Below are 15,365 nucleotides of genomic sequence, written 5' to 3' on the forward strand. Positions count from 1 at the left end.
CTTTGTTGTTGAGAGAAAGTCATTTGTATTTTGGTTTTATTTAGTTTCATGTTTAAATTATTTACTTTAATTTGAGTGGGAAAAGCCTGAATATCATGTGGTTGCTGATACATGTAGTTATTAATGAAATGTTCACTCTTGGTCCCTCTTGTGACTCAGAATTCCAAGCCCAAGTCCGGTCAGACAGTATTATGCAGTGTACTTCGGTGGCTGAGGTGGCCCATTTGTAAATGATGCTTGCTGTTTGCCATTTTCAACCTATTCACTTTTAAGAGTACTAAGTACCAAACTGCAAACTTTTCAGTTTTTACTTATATGACATTTGAGGCTGGTGAAAAATTTAAGTGTAATTTTGTGGGAACACTGATTCATAAGAAAATGTAAATATCTGTAGCACTTTCTTGCAGTTAATTTGAAAACTTTGAATGCTGGACCTTATTTTGTCAGTGATTTAGATGATTTGAAAATGCATGTGATTTTAATTTTGTAATTGTTTTGACAAGCATAATTTCTTGGACAACTTTGTAGGTAGCCTTAACTTCTGGCCAAGTTTGTTTTTTATATAAATATATATACATATATATATATATATATTATGTATGATTGTAAATTCATACACTTATCACATTGAATGTGTTACTGTATACAAAACTCTTTTAATGCTTTATTCTCAAATGCTGGGTTGAAAATGTTTTGAAAGCCTTTTAAAGTATATATCCTTTATAAAGTAATATTCAGGATGATCATGGAAATTGTTTATATTATTATGCTAAAAATGACAGTATAATGTTACCCAATGTATTTAATGATTTATTTGCAGAAGGAGAGTGGAGGAAGGTTCTCATACCATTCTCTCTGTTGAAATTTTCAGTTTATTGGCTTTATAAAAAAATATTTCAGGTAGTGTACACTTATTCAGTATCTTTTAAAGAATAATCCTGTGTCTTAAATAGTTTGTGGCACATAATTAATTTGGTCTGAATATTTGATTCTTTTTATTCCTTTCAACTTGACATGAGAGTATTGAATAAAGAAAAGAGGCTCAGAGTAGAACGGTTGACACTCTGGTAAGTTTGTTAGCAAATCTTGTAAAACCCTTAAAACTGCCTTTTAGATTCAGTGTTCATGTAGGTGTTCTCTTTCAAATACGACCATATTCGTGTGGGGGCAGGACTGCAAAATGATACATGTGTAGAGGTGGAACATACATTTTAATGCTTAAAGTTACATAAATCTTTTCAAAGAAGGTGTTTTGTTATAGAATATGCTGTTCTAACCCAACCTTGCTCACTTCTTGTTGGACCCTATATCCAAATAGATAATAGTGATCATTTGGGGATTTTTTTGTTTTTATTTTTTTAATAGTGATTGTTTGTTCTTGCATGAAGTGTAGGTGAGGAGTTGGGGAGGGGCACAGACTTCTTTGAAAGAGTACAGTCAGATCCATTCCTGACTTGGTGGTTTTGTTGGCAGTGGCAGAATGTGCTATGAAATGCGTAAAAGAAATTGTCTGTGTGCGCCTTGACGACAGCCTTCCCCTTTCTCCCTGTGTGCTGTGGATACGCCACACACTGCACTTCTGCAGGCCTAGCTCGCAGAGTTGGTCGCACCAGGTTGCCTTTCCTTGTCCTGTCAGTCGTAGTTGGGTGTGAATTGCTGAATTAGCTGCTATTCTTTATGAAGTCACAATTAAGCTTTTTTCTACCCTTTTCAGTGGGGAAGCTGGGGGGGGGGGGCGGGGGGGATAAAGAGGAAATTGAGAGTGCTTATACTTTGTTGAAAATATTAGAACTTTCCTGTGACAGGATACAGCAAATTGTAATTAAATATAAACCAGAACCAGAGCTACCTCTAAGTAGTGTTTCCTCAAGCACAAAGCTCTCAGGCATATGAGACCCTCTTTAATGGAGAGTCTCTGATTTCTTGAGCATCAGTGAGTTCAGAAGTGACTGTCTTTTGTACTCTGTTAGTTCCCTGGTAACTACACACTTTCTCCCATTCCACACTGTGCTTAAATGACAAAGACTCTTCTGAGAAGCCAAATTTTGTCCAAGATGAGCTCTAGGTATTGTTGATTAAAGGAAAGCCTGGAACTGGAGTGGAGGAGGAGAGTTACTTACCAGTTCTGAGAGTCTTCCAGTGAAATAAATCACTTCTTTTCGGGGAAATGATCTTTTATAGAAAATGAGATATTTTAAGTGCTTTTCTTGAAGGCACAACAATTAATGCCGCTATTGTTGCTAGTCTGTGGCTGACATGGTTTTGACATGGCTTTAAATTTTCTGCTAAGCTTGAGTAGAATGTTACACCAGTTTTAAATGTTGGCTGCAGCTTTTGGTGATTCTTTGCTGATTTTTGCATAATAACTTCATGAGCTAAATTTTCAGGAAGAATTCTGTTTCCTATTATGCCTCTTGTCTATTTGGGAGCAACATGTCTTTTCAATCATGGGATTGACAAATGAAAAATAAAGTTATTTCTTAATTTACTCTGGGAAGCAGTTTTTTGTTAAGAATCTTTGATACTGCGTTGTCCTTCTTGAGAACATTTTGCAGCATTTTTTGGTCCTAGTTTTATTTTTAACCCTCACAGTCCTCCAGGCCTTTGGACCCTTCTAGATTTACCTGCATTCCTACCTGACTCGTCACCACACACAACAATGTAGTTTTTACTGGTAACTCAGAGCGGGGTGTCTTTCAGCATAATAAACCTCTCCTTTGGGTGGTGCTTAAAATAGTTCTGTATATACATACTTTTATATGTATGTATATGTAAATTTTTCTTCCCTTGGGATGGATTATTTTTCTTGCCAAACATTTTCACTTAACCGAATCACCTCATTTCTAAAAATAACCTCGTTTCCTCACTGATATGTTCATGCAAGATTCATACAAGATCCAGGCACCGTCATCTGGCAAGTGTTCAGCTTGGCTGGAGGGAGGCATGATGTGTCCATTTCTAACCCAGGAGCATCACACACTATCAAGCTCATTCTTGACTTGTGTTTTTTAAGTGAAACAAGAGGCTCAGATCCATCGCCATCCAGCTGAGGACATATCTCATGTCTGCCCATCTTCTGATTCTGTCCAGAGAAGGTAGCAAATTTGACTTTTACCCTTTTTCAGTTGCACATAGGACCCTGAAGATTCTGGATAACTTGGAAAGGTAAACAAAGTAACTAAGGACCACTCTGCTCAAGTGTGATTAATATAAAGGTAAGGACCAATTAATGGGGATCTAATACTTGATCCCCCAAAGCTACTATTACAAAAATAACTTGATTCAGCCTTTAAACAGTTAAAAAAAGGTATGATGCAGTCATTCATTTATACACAAGAATTTTACATAGTGAAAAGTTTGAAATTCTCAAGGTCTTACGAACTTATTTTGTAGAACTCCCATGCTGATTCGTAGCAGGTAAGGGTCAGGTTGTGGTCAAGCTGGCCAGCGGACCACACAGAATGTTTGATGCCTCACCAGGTGTTGCTGTTAGCAGTTTTCAGTGCACAACTAAATGGTGTGTTTTTTCCTAGGATCGTATGTGAGATACTTGGAAAAGACCACATGAAAAATAAACTATCCAGACTTGTAGAAGGTAGACCCAGAAAGTCAATTCATTTTAGTCCCATTTTTTAAGGATCCAGAAGTGGAGAGTTACCACTGGTCACATTTCACAAGTTGGCCCAGTGTAGCCTTCTCTGAGGTTGAGTGATTTTACTGTGCATTTCTGTGGGGCTTTTGATATTTGTACATTTTTCTTTTAGGGAGTTTTGGTCGTTGGTCAAATATACATTGTTATGTGTACCCTACAATCAAAATTCTTTTGTTCCAGGGTAAATCACTCCATTAATTGCAAATAATCTTGTCGCCCATCTGTTGCATATGTGTTTATCTCAAATAGTGTATGTTCAGGGAAAACCTTCAGATGCTTTGTAATCGTCCAGAATGAATTAGTAGTTGATCAGGGTCTCCCTTTAAAATCTTGGTGACTAAACAAATGCCAAAAATCTGTGTTCCAAACACAAAGAGTTTTGTTTTCTTCTATGGTAGTATGAAGAGTTCATAGAGGGGAAAAAGTTTGCGGTCAGCCATATACTATCTTTCCCTTTCTTGCCCTTTGGTTTTCTTTCCCTCTTTTTCATTCTTACTCCTGGTCTTCATTTTTCATTCTTTCCTCGTCTCCTTATCTCCCTCTCCTTTTCCCCACTTTTGCCTCTCTCTGTCTCATCTTCCTTTTCTCTTTTCTCTTTCCCATGTGATTACCTTTTTCACTCCCGTCTGTCCCCTCCTTGTCTGTCTTTCCTCCTGTCCTGCCTCTCTTTCTGTCTCCACCTGCATCCCCCATTCCTCTTTCCTACTTTGTCTCCCTCCCCCGTCCTCCCCTTCTCTTTTTCATTCTATTTCTTCCTCTCACTTTGGTTAGACGGATCACACTAAACAGAATATTAAGAAAAATTTAATAGGAAATTTTTGCAATTGAAATGACTTTTCATCTAACAGACCACATACATGTTTTAGATACTTAAAAGTGCTTAAAAACCAACTCTGCCCAGTCCCCTGTGCCATTTCCCAACATCGAGTTTCCTATTTTCCTTCCTTCTTCACTGCCCCCACCCCTTGCTGTGGTCTAGTTCAGTAGAACACCTCTCTAAATGCTAGTGTGCCCCTGGAGAAACAGACCATACCTACAATCAGACTTTCTAAGCAAGTGGGAATAGGATATGTGGTGAGAAATGACTATTAGAAACCCTGTCACCACTTCAGGGGAAGTGAATTTCTTAATTTTTTCAGTTGCAAGAGTTGCTTCTTAGCCAACTCCTTTCTATGACTAGAGAATGCAGAACAAACGGAGAGGAAGGAGCAGACAGCACAGCCTCGCAGGGATAACCAGAACAACCGCATCCCTGTCTTCCCTTCTCTGACTCATTCTTAGGCAAAGCTCAAGGACTCCTAAGCCTACTTCTAGGCACTGGGCTTCCCCGGGCTGCAGCTAGAACTAAGAGCTAAAGCAGCCCAGGGTTCAGGTCGCTCGAGCAGAGCAGCCAGGCTTGAGCTCTGCAGCTGTGGCTGCTGTAGCGGCATGCTGTGGAATGGTTCAGGTTTCCACTGGATGATATGTCTATACAGAGAATGTTCCAGACTAACACAAGTGTTCTATTTAACTGTCTGGCTGTGCTGTCGCAGTAGGAAGGGAGCCTCCAGCTTCCGCCCTAGGAGAGATGCTGACCCGAGCGCCATCAGCCACTGCAGGAAATGGAGCCAGCGGCTGCTCTTCCAAGCTCATGGCTTGATGCCGACGCTTCTCTTCCTCCGCCCCACATAGACTTGGTCACCTAGAAGTTAGAAGAGGAGGAGGAAGTTAAATATCTTGTGGCCTATGGGCCTTCAGCTTGGGCAATTACATAGCAACTGTAACAACTGCAAAACAGGCTTGAAAGATGAACTCTTTTGTAAGACTTGGTGTATTTAAATTGTTTACCCTATTTCATCACCAAGTGGTTAAGCTGTTCTCTTTTCCTGCCCTTTTCTGCTCGAATTGGCAGTCTTTCCTTTCTCCCCGGCTGTTCATTTCATTGTTATGCAAATGATGCGGATGGCAGCATCTGCCGTTAGTAATTGGCATTTGCCTTATTTTTCAGACTTGCTCTGCTCTGAGCATCAGCCTCCCAGCACTGCAGAAACTCAGGCAAGGCTTACCTTTGTCTCCTTTTTCTCCCTTGTGCCCTCGAGGCCCGGGTGGCCCAGGCCGGCCTGGTGGTCCTGCGGGGCCCCTTTCACCTGGGAGTGCAGAGACGGTTGTGCTTAGTCAAGGGAGGGCTTGGGGCCTGGAGAGGCCACACACATAGGTTCCTAGACAGCACTGGCAAGGGGGCGGCTTCCCAGCAAGACGGGGTGGTTACACAGGATCCTGGTGGCGGTTTCCCTGCCATCACTTACCTTTGGGTCCTTGGGTGCCCACCTCTCCTTTCTGCCCAGGGGGGCCTGGAATGGCTCCATAAGCTGCAGGGGGAGAAGACTGGCCTCAGACAAGCGGTCATTCTAGAGCTTGAGAGGTAAAGGGATTTGTTCACGGAAGCACAGGAAGGGAGTGGTAGAGTTGGGACCCAAAAAAATCAGTTTATCAGATTTTCAGCCTATCAGGTGTTAATAGCCCAAGGTTTTTCGGGAGACTGGTTTCTCCCATGTGAGACTGTGCAGCAGAGTGAGTGTTGGGAAAGCGCCCGGCGCTGCCCTTACTTCGGAAAAAGTCCATGAGGTCCTCGGTCACATTGCTGTAGGCAGAGAAGACCTTGCTGATGCCGGGGGGGCCCTGGGGCCCTGGCTGGCCCGGCGGGCCCTGGACAGTGTAGGCCATCCCCTGCAGCAGGCCCTGACCTGTGAAGCACCAGAGTGTGGGCACAGGCAGCAGAGTCCCTCGGCCCCCTCCCCACAGAAGAGAACCCTCAGACTGCCAGCGTCCCACTAGACGAGGTGGCAGCAAGGGAGAAGCCCTGCTGGCCTCTTTTGTCGGCCTCCCCCGCCCCCCACACTGTGGACTGGCCTGGGACTCTGCTGCCACAGCCTTTCATCAGAGGCTTGCTGACAGCAAAGCTGTGCTGAGAAGGTACAAGGAGAGAGGACTTCTTAACGGAACAACCTTCCCTCAGCCCCACCAGAAACCATCCTTGTCATAAAGACTTTTCAGAACCAACACTAGTTAGCTGGGGAAGCAAGTCCCAACATGCCCCGTTCTCCATAGCACAGGCCCTGTCCTGGGGCTCCTGAATCAGGCTGCCAGTGAATTGGGTCTGGGCCTCCTGCCTTCAGTCCCTGCCCATCTGATTCGAAAAGTGCTGTCCCCACAGCCTAGGCATTCCAGAAACAAGAGGGTGAGTTTCTGGAGCCTATAATTTGAGCTGCCCACGGGTTCCCCGCCTCCACCCTCCCCACAGCACCGAGGCCTACGGGTCGGGACTTACGTTGCAAGCTCTCAGATACCCGAACAGCCAGCTCGTTGTAGTCCAGACCTCCGGCAAAGCCAGCTCCGAACAGTCCACCTTCACCACCGTACATGCCACCTTCTGCTGCTCCCCCGTAGCCTCGGTCCAGGCCCATGTCCAGGCCAAAGGCCCCCCCTTCACCAAGGGAGCCTCCACTGGATCCTCCTATGCCCATGGAGGAGCTGTAGGAGGAGCCCCGGCTGACCGACGCGCTGTGAGAGGAGGACCTGCTGCCCCGGCTATAGGAGCCGTCCATGGACACGAGGCGGCTGTCCCCAGGCGGCCCCTGGGGTCCTGGAGGGCCCGGCGGGCCCACGATGAAGCTCCGCACATCCGGGCCTGCAGGAAGGAGGCCGCATTAGTTGGGGCTTTGGTCTGGCGATGGAGAGGAAGGGAGAGTTAAGAGGCCTCTCCCCAGGTTTCGCGGCCCCAAAGCAGGATGCGAACCTCAAGGCACTTGAGCTGGAGAAGGAGTGCTGGTGAGCAAGAACGTGGGCTCTCCCCACATTTGGCATTTGGCCCCCCGGGTTCGTTCAAGCACTGGCTGCCCTCTCCCAGGGAGGAGCAAGGTCTGGGAAGGGGGCACCTACTCGTGAGGTAGCTGATCAGTTCACTCCGGAAGCTGTCGCTGTTTTCGGCCGCGTAGGTTGCCAGAGCTCCCGAGACCCCTGGAGGCCCTCGAGGACCCGGAGGGCCAGGAGGGCCTGGAGGGCCAGGGATGGAGGACACGCCAGCAGCTGAATGGGAGGCCAGAGAAAGAGAAAGGTCAGGAATGGCCCAGTGGGGAGGCTGAGTTTCCAGCCTGTGCTCAGGGGTGCAGCTCCTCTTGGAAAGAAGGGGAGGAGGGAATACCGGGGGTCCGGCTCCTGGCATTACCCGGGAGCCACTGCTCAGACCTGCCTTTCCACTCCCGGTTTGGAGCCTCACTCGACCCAAATCCCGTCGCCCTCCCCCCGTTCTCCTGCCACACAATCACACTTCTGTTCATGACACACACTGTTATGACACCTCTGAGGGCTGCACCTGCGAGTATGGCCTCTCCCAACCAGTCCCCTTGTCACAGCTGAAAGCACCTCAGAAGCAAGGGTGTTGCTCTCCAGGACCTAGCCCTGTATGTGCTTGAAGAGGACCGGGTGACTGGCCCAACAGCTTCACCCTCTCTGGCTGCCCTCCTCCCTGAGCCTTACTGTGCAGGTAAGAAGAGAGGTCTTCCACGCTGATGCTGGACCACACGTTGCCTGGGATCCCTGGGGGCCCAGGGGGGCCGGGGGGCCCAATGATGCCTCTGTATTCAGACCCTGAGACACCAAAGAAGAGGCCAGAGTCCGTGGCGGGTCTGGGCCAAGGGCCTCTGCCTTCCATCCCCAAGCCACGTGGACAGATGGCTCCTGACCAGCCTTACCTTGAAGCAAGGAGAGGAGCTCTTCATAGGATGTTCCTGGCAAGCCAGGGGGTCCCGGAGGGCCAGGAAGCCCAATGCTGATTCCAGAGCCTGAGGAACAAGACCCCAAGTTGTGACAGATTCACACTGCATGGGTGTGTGCGAGTTGTGTGTGAACTCCGTACAGGACAGTGGCCTAGCCACTCACTCCTGGCTTCCCTGGCCGGACTTAGCGGGTGACCTGCTCTGGGGCCACAGGTGGGAATGGCTCTGAACACGGCCCAGTCCTCCTGGGCTTGGTGCCACCTGGCAGGGGAACATCAGGGGCCAGTGCAGACAAGTTCAGTGCCTTCCCCACCCCCACCCCCACCCCCACCCCGCGCCGCCCTGCCAGGGCCCTGCTGACCGTCTGCCTGCAGGGGGCAGGCCTGGAGGGCAGACACTCACTGGACATGTAGCTGAGAACGCGACTGCTCAGCTCAGCGTAGTCCAAAGACTGGAGGGACCAATCTCCAACCAGATACTGGCGCAGATATTGCCTCACGTCATCCCCTGCAAGGACAGGCTGCACTGGCGTGGGCCCCCCAGGCCACAGGGCTCCCGCACCACCACGCGGCCATAGCTAGGTCCGCCCCCACAGGCTGGCCCCAGAGTTCTGGGGTCTCAGTCCACAGAGGGGAGCTTCCAGGTACCCAATAAGGCACCTGCTGGTTACCTAGCACTGGGGACGGGGACATCTGCTGCCCTCGTACCCCGGAGTATGGACTCAAGGGGCCAGGATGGAGGAGGGGCACCTCCTCCCTCTGCAGCCCTCACTGGGTTCAGCTCAGACCTGGACCAGCTGTGCCTCCAGAGCCCCCACCTACAAGCCCACGCTACAGGCACTCACGTTTCAGCACAGCCACGATGTCCTCAGAGGAGATGGAGGTGGAGGAGCTGATGCTGTACCCCGAGGCTGTGGGGAAGGAGACTGTGTTACCCGCTCGGCAAGACTGAAGCACCCCCTCTCCCCGCTGCGATCCCACTAGGACCGGCCAGCCAGCCGGTCCACTTGCGGAAATGAATCATCGGGGGCGGGAGGGGCTATTGGGGATGCGTGGAAAAAAAAGATGGTTTTGGTTTTGTGTTTGTTTTGTTGGGTAAGAAATGAAGTTGGTCTTCCAGAGTATGCTTTAGCCCAACTCCTGCCAGATCCCGCCAATCTTGTTCCCTTTTCAAACCCTTAGGGCACGTCTGTTCATCACAAAAAGGCTCATTCCGAGTGGCTCTGCAGTGTGGCCTCCTCTCAACCTGAGCAACCCCTTCTTGAAGCTCAATCCCAGTGGCCCGAGAGCCACGAATTCAGAACTGAACTCCACATCTAGAAGGGCAAAGTAAGTGCGGGTGCTCTGGAACAAAGTGACCAAGGGCAGGAGAGGTCATTACAGGGGTGGGGCGAGGCTCACTCTGCAAGTAGCTCCCGACACGGCTTGCCAGCTCTGAGTAGTCGAAAGTCTCCCCCGCAATGGTGGTGACAGGCCCTGGGGGACCAGGTGGTCCAGGGGGACCCTGAACTCCAGAGAGATAGGCCCGAATGCTGTCGCCTGCCAACAAAGAAAGCAAAGTCAAGCCTGTCCCCAAGAGGGCATGTCTTCCCCTGAGATGACCTGAAGCACTGGGCGGGATGCCCTCCCCACCACATACATAGCCCAAGACGGGAAGCCTAGACCCCTGGTTACAGACAGAGAAACTGAGGCCAAGCCCTGCGCTGGGTCGGGTGCTACTTGAAGACTGAGGACAATGAGGCTCTGACAAAGCTCTGTGCCCACATTCGTGGGCTTCACAGCCTCACATACATGAGGAGTACAGGGATGAGGCTGGGGGCGTACATTTGTGTGAAAGTGTGTGTGTGGCTGTGTGCACATGTGGATAAGCGTGTGAGTGTGGGTGAGGACCGGACCAACCTGTGTGGGGAGCGGTGAGAAGGCGGGTGTTAGGGGAGCACATGGACATGCAGTCCTGGCTGCAGGTGGATTTCTGACCTAGGCCTGGCCTACACACTGCTGTCCTCTGCCACATGCACGCACGTGCACACTCATGCACACGCAAGCACACCCCTCTGGCCCTGCTCGCCGCCTCCAGCTCCCACCCACTCCCCTCTGCCACTGCCCCGCACTGGTACAGGCAGTGGGACCTGCCATGTTTCCTTACATAAGGAGGAGGAGACTGGAGGCTTCCTGAAATAGCCAGGCTCCAGAAAGCACTGGAGATGCCCCAGCCAGAGCAGACGTGCGCGCACACACGCATGTGCACACACACTCAGACCCCAGTACTCACTCTGCATGTACTCAGAGATGTACTGCTGGATCTCCCGGCCAGAGCTACTGATGGAGCCTGGGGGCCCTGGGGGGCCTGGGGGCCCTGGGGGGCCTGGCACAAACATCGTGCTTGACGACGATCCCCCTGCAGGAAGGAAAGCCTTCTGAGTCTAAGAAAAGCCCACCAGAGGGTCGGAGAAGGGCGCAGACCCTGCTTCCACAGCCCGAGGACAGAGGATCTCTCTTAGCAGGAGAAAGAGGATGGTGGCAAAGAGGAGGGTCCCTCCAAAAAGAGGAAGGGAGTGCCTGGAGCAGCCATGTCTGAAAGGGGCTCAGAGTTGCGCTTGCCCAGGCCAGACCCTCCCTTCAGCAACCTGCTCACTAGCCCAGAGGCTCCCTCCCCTCCACGTCCCCCTGGCCCCAGTGTCTGTTCTGTTCCTCACTGCCCGTCGTTAGCCACCTTGCTGGGCAGGGGCCTCCCCTACCACCCCCACCAACTCAGAGCCACCGTCAAGGCAGCACCGAGGCCTAGCACGTGGAGAAGAGACCTGATCAACACTGAATCATGAGTGAAGCGGTGTCCTTGCTTTAATGAGGGGAAAAGAACTCTGGTCGCCCTTGGTTCTTACCTTGAGAGAGACCACCAGGAATGCCAGGAGCCCCTGGGACCCCAGGATCACCTGGAATCCAAAACGAGAGGCGCTGTTGGCATCCCTCGTCCAGGAACCCTGCCCTGGTTAAGCCCAACCGCGTCTATCCCCATGTGACTCGACAGCTGGCCCGTCTCTCCGTTTCTGCAGTGCCGCCACAGGCTCCGCTCAGGCAGGCGTGGTCCTCACGGCCTCCTCCCCCTCGCTCCAGCCTCGCCTTCCTCCCACGCCTTGAGCATGAGTGCTCCCTGCCTTCTGTTCAGACTCTGGGTGGCATTCTTGTGCTGAGACCTATAGACCTGTCTTCTTGGCTGTTCCCCTCACTGACCTTTGTCCCCCTTGGGTCCCCGGGGGCCGGGTGGTCCCTGCAGGTTGAGTCCAAGGGAACTGGAACCTGGAAGCCAACACCACACAGAGCCGTCAGCCAGGGCTGAGGGCTCCGGTCAGAGACAGCAGTGGGGGCGAGGGCTTAGCACTTACCGGAGGTGGAGAACCCGGGGAGGCCTTGCTCGCCTGAGGGACACACCGGAGAGGGGTCAGTCAGCTGTGCTCCTCTCCCTCCTCCCCAGGCCCAGCCCTCAACCCCCTTCCCTCCCAAGCCTCCCCAACCTAGAGCTGCCAGGGGCACACGCACCACCGTGCTCCCGCCTTCCCAACCATTCAGACGCCCATACGTCCGCCCGCATTTGAACAAAATGCATTCACAGGATGCTCAAGGCTCTCAGAGGAACGGCTTTTGCCACCCCAACCCTCCCCCACCCCACATTTTGTCTGATGCCAGCTCTACTGTACCTTGGTGTCCCCGGGGGCCTGGGGGGCCTGAGGGGAGGAGAGAGACAGGAGTGAGACGCATACCTACTGGGTGCCGTGGCTTCAGGGGGCCTGTAGGGGCAGGGCTGGGGCTCTGGGCTGGAGCAGACACGGGGCGTGGGGCTCCTTGTGCCTCTGCTCCCAGCAGGCCAGCCCCCGCCGAAGCTTCTACCCACTGTGACCCTCCCCCCACGCTCCCGCCGGCCGAGCCCCTGAGGGGATGCAGGAGGACACACACGTGTCCCAGGTCGTCCCCCCTCTCCTGCCCCCCTTGAGTAAGCAGGGGCACACAGCCTTCTGTGCCCTGAGACAGGACTCACCTTGGTCTCCCTTGGGGCCGGGGGGTCCCGGGGGGCCGGGGGGCCCGGAGAAGAAGGTCTCTGCGGAGGAGAAGGAGTTTGGAGTGCGGGCACGGTGGTACTCGTGCGACCACAGCACCCAGCACGGAGCCTGGCGCACTGCAGCTGCTCCCTCCGCGCTTGGCAGAGGCACCGATCAATAAACAGACGGAAAACCGGAAGGTTGGGTAGAAATGAAAATGAGAGCAGAAACTAACAAAGATGGTTGGATAGGAAGATGGCGGAGTGGATTTTCCATGAGGGACAAACTCTGGGCTAACATTTGCTCGGAAGTTATTTCCATGTGTTTCCGTGTCACACGGTCAACATTTATCTCCTTTCACGGGTGTGTCCTGTCCACTTATCAGACCAAGGCTTCCCAAGGACGGAAACCAGGCGCCCAGTCATAAACCAGTCAGCCCAGAAGCTCCCCGAGCGCAGAACTGGCCCCCTCCCCTCGAACAGGTTAGTGGGCTCACTCAGAGTGGCTGGGCTGGTATGGGTTCCTGTTCTACCTGCAGAACTCCTGCTCTATGGAGTTTATGCAAACACCTTGTGGTAGAAGGTCCGAAGGAGGAAGCATGGTGAGCAGGTCAGGAAGACCACATGCCTGGGGCCCCAGCACTCCTGGAGCCAGGGCTGAGGTGGAAAATGGTGGGGGGCGGGCGCGGGGGGGAGGGCTTGACGCTTGACTCTGTAACATTACCTGAATTGGTCAGGAGAGATCCTGGTGGGCCTGGTGGGCCCGGCAGGCCTTCTCCTAGATAAAAGAACCACCAAGACTTTGTAAAGCCCAGTCATGGACCAAGATCCCTCTGCCCAGGAAAAGTGGCAGGGAAGCTCTTTCCTGAGAGCCAGGCCTGGGCTCTGGGCACCATGGTCTTGTGTCTCTCACCAAGGAGCTTAGCTCTCACCTGCTGGGCCTCGGGGTCCCGGCGGGCCTGGAATGGAAGGTCCTGCAGAAGAGAACAAGCAAGAGGCCATGCTGAACTCGGGGAGCTGACCTATGCTATGAACAGGATCTCAGCTTCCTAAGTGCCATGTCCCCCACAATTCCCCACCTTCCAATGACCCGAGATGCTCACCTGGAGGCCCAGGTGGTCCAGGTGGGCCTGGGGGACCTCGTAAATCAAGACCTTCTGTGGAGGGAACAAAAACAGAAATGAGCGGAAACTTTCATGAGGCTGTTCTCTGCCGGCCTCACCCCTCATTTGGATCGTCAGTGCCAGGGCCCCGCGCCCCACTCACACCCCAGAGGCCGGCTCTGAGTCATTGCGCAGGGCCCTCCAGGACCCCCTCTGCTAGCAGTGCTTCTCGCTCACAAGCGAGGCAGGCCAAGGCCGCAGGCAGACTCCCTGAGAGCTAAGTACGAGACTTTGGGATCAGTCCAAGTTCAAGCTCCTGCTCTGCTCCTTCCAGCTGGTGGCTTTGGGTGAGTTCGCAATCTCCTTTGGCCTCTGTTTGCTCTTCTCGGAACCAGAGGCATAAGACCTATGTCGAGCCCTGTGCAGACCCAGGGAGGTCCTGCGACACAAGTCTAGCACACGGTGACTGTTGGGCCAGGCTTGGCTATGGTCCTTGCTATTCAGCTGCCTAAGTGGGAGGCCCAGTGCATGTTTGCAGGGGACTCTTTAAAGGACTCTGGGAACAGAAGAACCAGGAACTCACCCTCCCAGGCCGGGCCTATGGCCAATAAGCCATGGAGCCCGGTCCCTACTGAGTGGGGATGTAGACTCCTGCCAGCCATTCTCCTAGCACCCAGCTCACTTCAGAAGCCTGATGTGACCCCAGTTCCCCTAGAATCCCAAGAACCTCTGACAGCTGCCCCATCCCAGTGACTCACCCTCTAGAGCTGACAAAAGCCCCGCTGTTGCTTTGAGGCCAGCATCGCCTTTCAGAGCCACTTGTCATTCCCAGTCCCAACTGGGGCCCAGGATGACGCACTGGTCCAGCTGCTGTGGGCCCCCAGTGCACCACCACCCATCCCGCGCCCGTCCCGGCGTCTCCTCATCACCAGAGAACACGGGGGCACTCACGGGTGGAAAGGACCTCAGCGATGGAGCTGCTGCTGCCCATGAAAGATTCGCCAGTAAGTCCTCGCTCCCCACGTGGGCCTGTGTGAAGGACACAGGGTCACGTGAGCACCCTCTGCAGTGACCCCACCCTGCTTTCTGTCCAGAGGGTTTGGAGCCATGCAGGGGTGATGGCCAGGGCTGAAGAGCCCACTGGGAACATTCCTATTTGCAGCCTTAACAGCTGCGGAGGAACTGCACCACCTTTTCCTAAATCCGTTTTTTGGTGTTGATAAATCACTCAACAGTGGCACAGTGATTGGGTCTGGTCACAAGAGGCGTGACACCTATGAAATAGCCAAGCTGGACCCTGACTGGGGGCCACAGAGCCTTGGTCCCCTGTCTGGAAGACCCCTACCTTCTCAGAAACACAGGAAGAAGAGCAGTGTTTCTCCTTACAGTCGAGGCCCCGCGAGGCTCTTAAGGAAGCACCAGGTCACCCCCTCACCTCCCTTCCCCAAATGCAGGTCTGTCACCTCACTTAAAGATGGGGTCCCAAGTCCAGCCTGGGAAGGAAGCCTTCCCCACTGAGCCCACAGTCCTATGTTCTTGTGGGACGGACATACCTTGCTGTCCAGGGAGACCAGCTGGGCCCACAGGACCTAGAGATGAAGTTGGGAAGAAAAGGCTTTGCCACACCTCTAGGGTTACAGTTCTAGAAAGAACTGAAGAAAGGGCAGGTCCCTGGGGAGACACGTAGCTTCCTCCCAAGGCACAGTACAGTGGCCCAAAAAGGTCAGCTTGCTTCCTTGAGAGCAATAAGCAATTTGAGACCAGCTCTGTGGTCCATCCTGTGAGAGTTCCTTTCCTGAACCCAGGGCTCTGCGACAGGCCGGG

The 15,365-nt window shown here is 52.5% G+C and overlaps 1 protein-coding gene across 3 annotated transcripts in view; it reads right to left on the reverse strand.

Moving 5' to 3' along the window:
• Nucleotides 1-4,440: 4,440 nt before the first annotated feature.
• The window catches only part of COL17A1 (collagen type XVII alpha 1 chain), an 84,206-nt gene continuing 73,281 nt past the window's right edge, over nt 4,441-15,365 (reverse strand). For 2 of the 3 annotated variants that reach the window (XM_059398506.1, XM_059398507.1), the window contains 22 exons: nt 15,095-15,130; nt 14,493-14,570; nt 13,542-13,595; nt 13,371-13,412; nt 13,163-13,216; nt 12,439-12,498; nt 12,101-12,127; nt 11,789-11,821; nt 11,637-11,702; nt 11,288-11,338; nt 10,678-10,803; nt 9,807-9,944; nt 9,251-9,316; nt 8,809-8,913; nt 8,383-8,472; nt 8,168-8,278; nt 7,571-7,717; nt 6,960-7,319; nt 6,238-6,375; nt 5,938-6,000; nt 5,698-5,778; nt 4,441-5,333 (listed from right to left, as the gene is read on the reverse strand). In XM_059398506.1, coding sequence (XP_059254489.1) covers nt 5,281-5,333; nt 5,698-5,778; nt 5,938-6,000; nt 6,238-6,375; nt 6,960-7,319; nt 7,571-7,717; nt 8,168-8,278; nt 8,383-8,472; nt 8,809-8,913; nt 9,251-9,316; nt 9,807-9,944; nt 10,678-10,803; nt 11,288-11,338; nt 11,637-11,702; nt 11,789-11,821; nt 12,101-12,127; nt 12,439-12,498; nt 13,163-13,216; nt 13,371-13,412; nt 13,542-13,595; nt 14,493-14,570; nt 15,095-15,130 — 1,979 coding nt within the window. In that variant the 3' untranslated portion in view covers nt 4,441-5,280. The remainder of the gene's footprint in view (nt 5,334-5,697; nt 5,779-5,937; nt 6,001-6,237; nt 6,376-6,959; nt 7,320-7,570; nt 7,718-8,167; nt 8,279-8,382; nt 8,473-8,808; nt 8,914-9,250; nt 9,317-9,806; nt 9,945-10,677; nt 10,804-11,287; nt 11,339-11,636; nt 11,703-11,788; nt 11,822-12,100; nt 12,128-12,438; nt 12,499-13,162; nt 13,217-13,370; nt 13,413-13,541; nt 13,596-14,492; nt 14,571-15,094; nt 15,131-15,365) is intronic. The other variant, XM_059398508.1, reaches the window with a different exon arrangement.

The sequence above is a fragment of the Mustela nigripes genome, chromosome 4 (assembly GCF_022355385.1).
Source record: "Mustela nigripes isolate SB6536 chromosome 4, MUSNIG.SB6536, whole genome shotgun sequence".
Lineage (NCBI taxonomy): Eukaryota > Metazoa > Chordata > Mammalia > Carnivora > Mustelidae > Mustela > Mustela nigripes.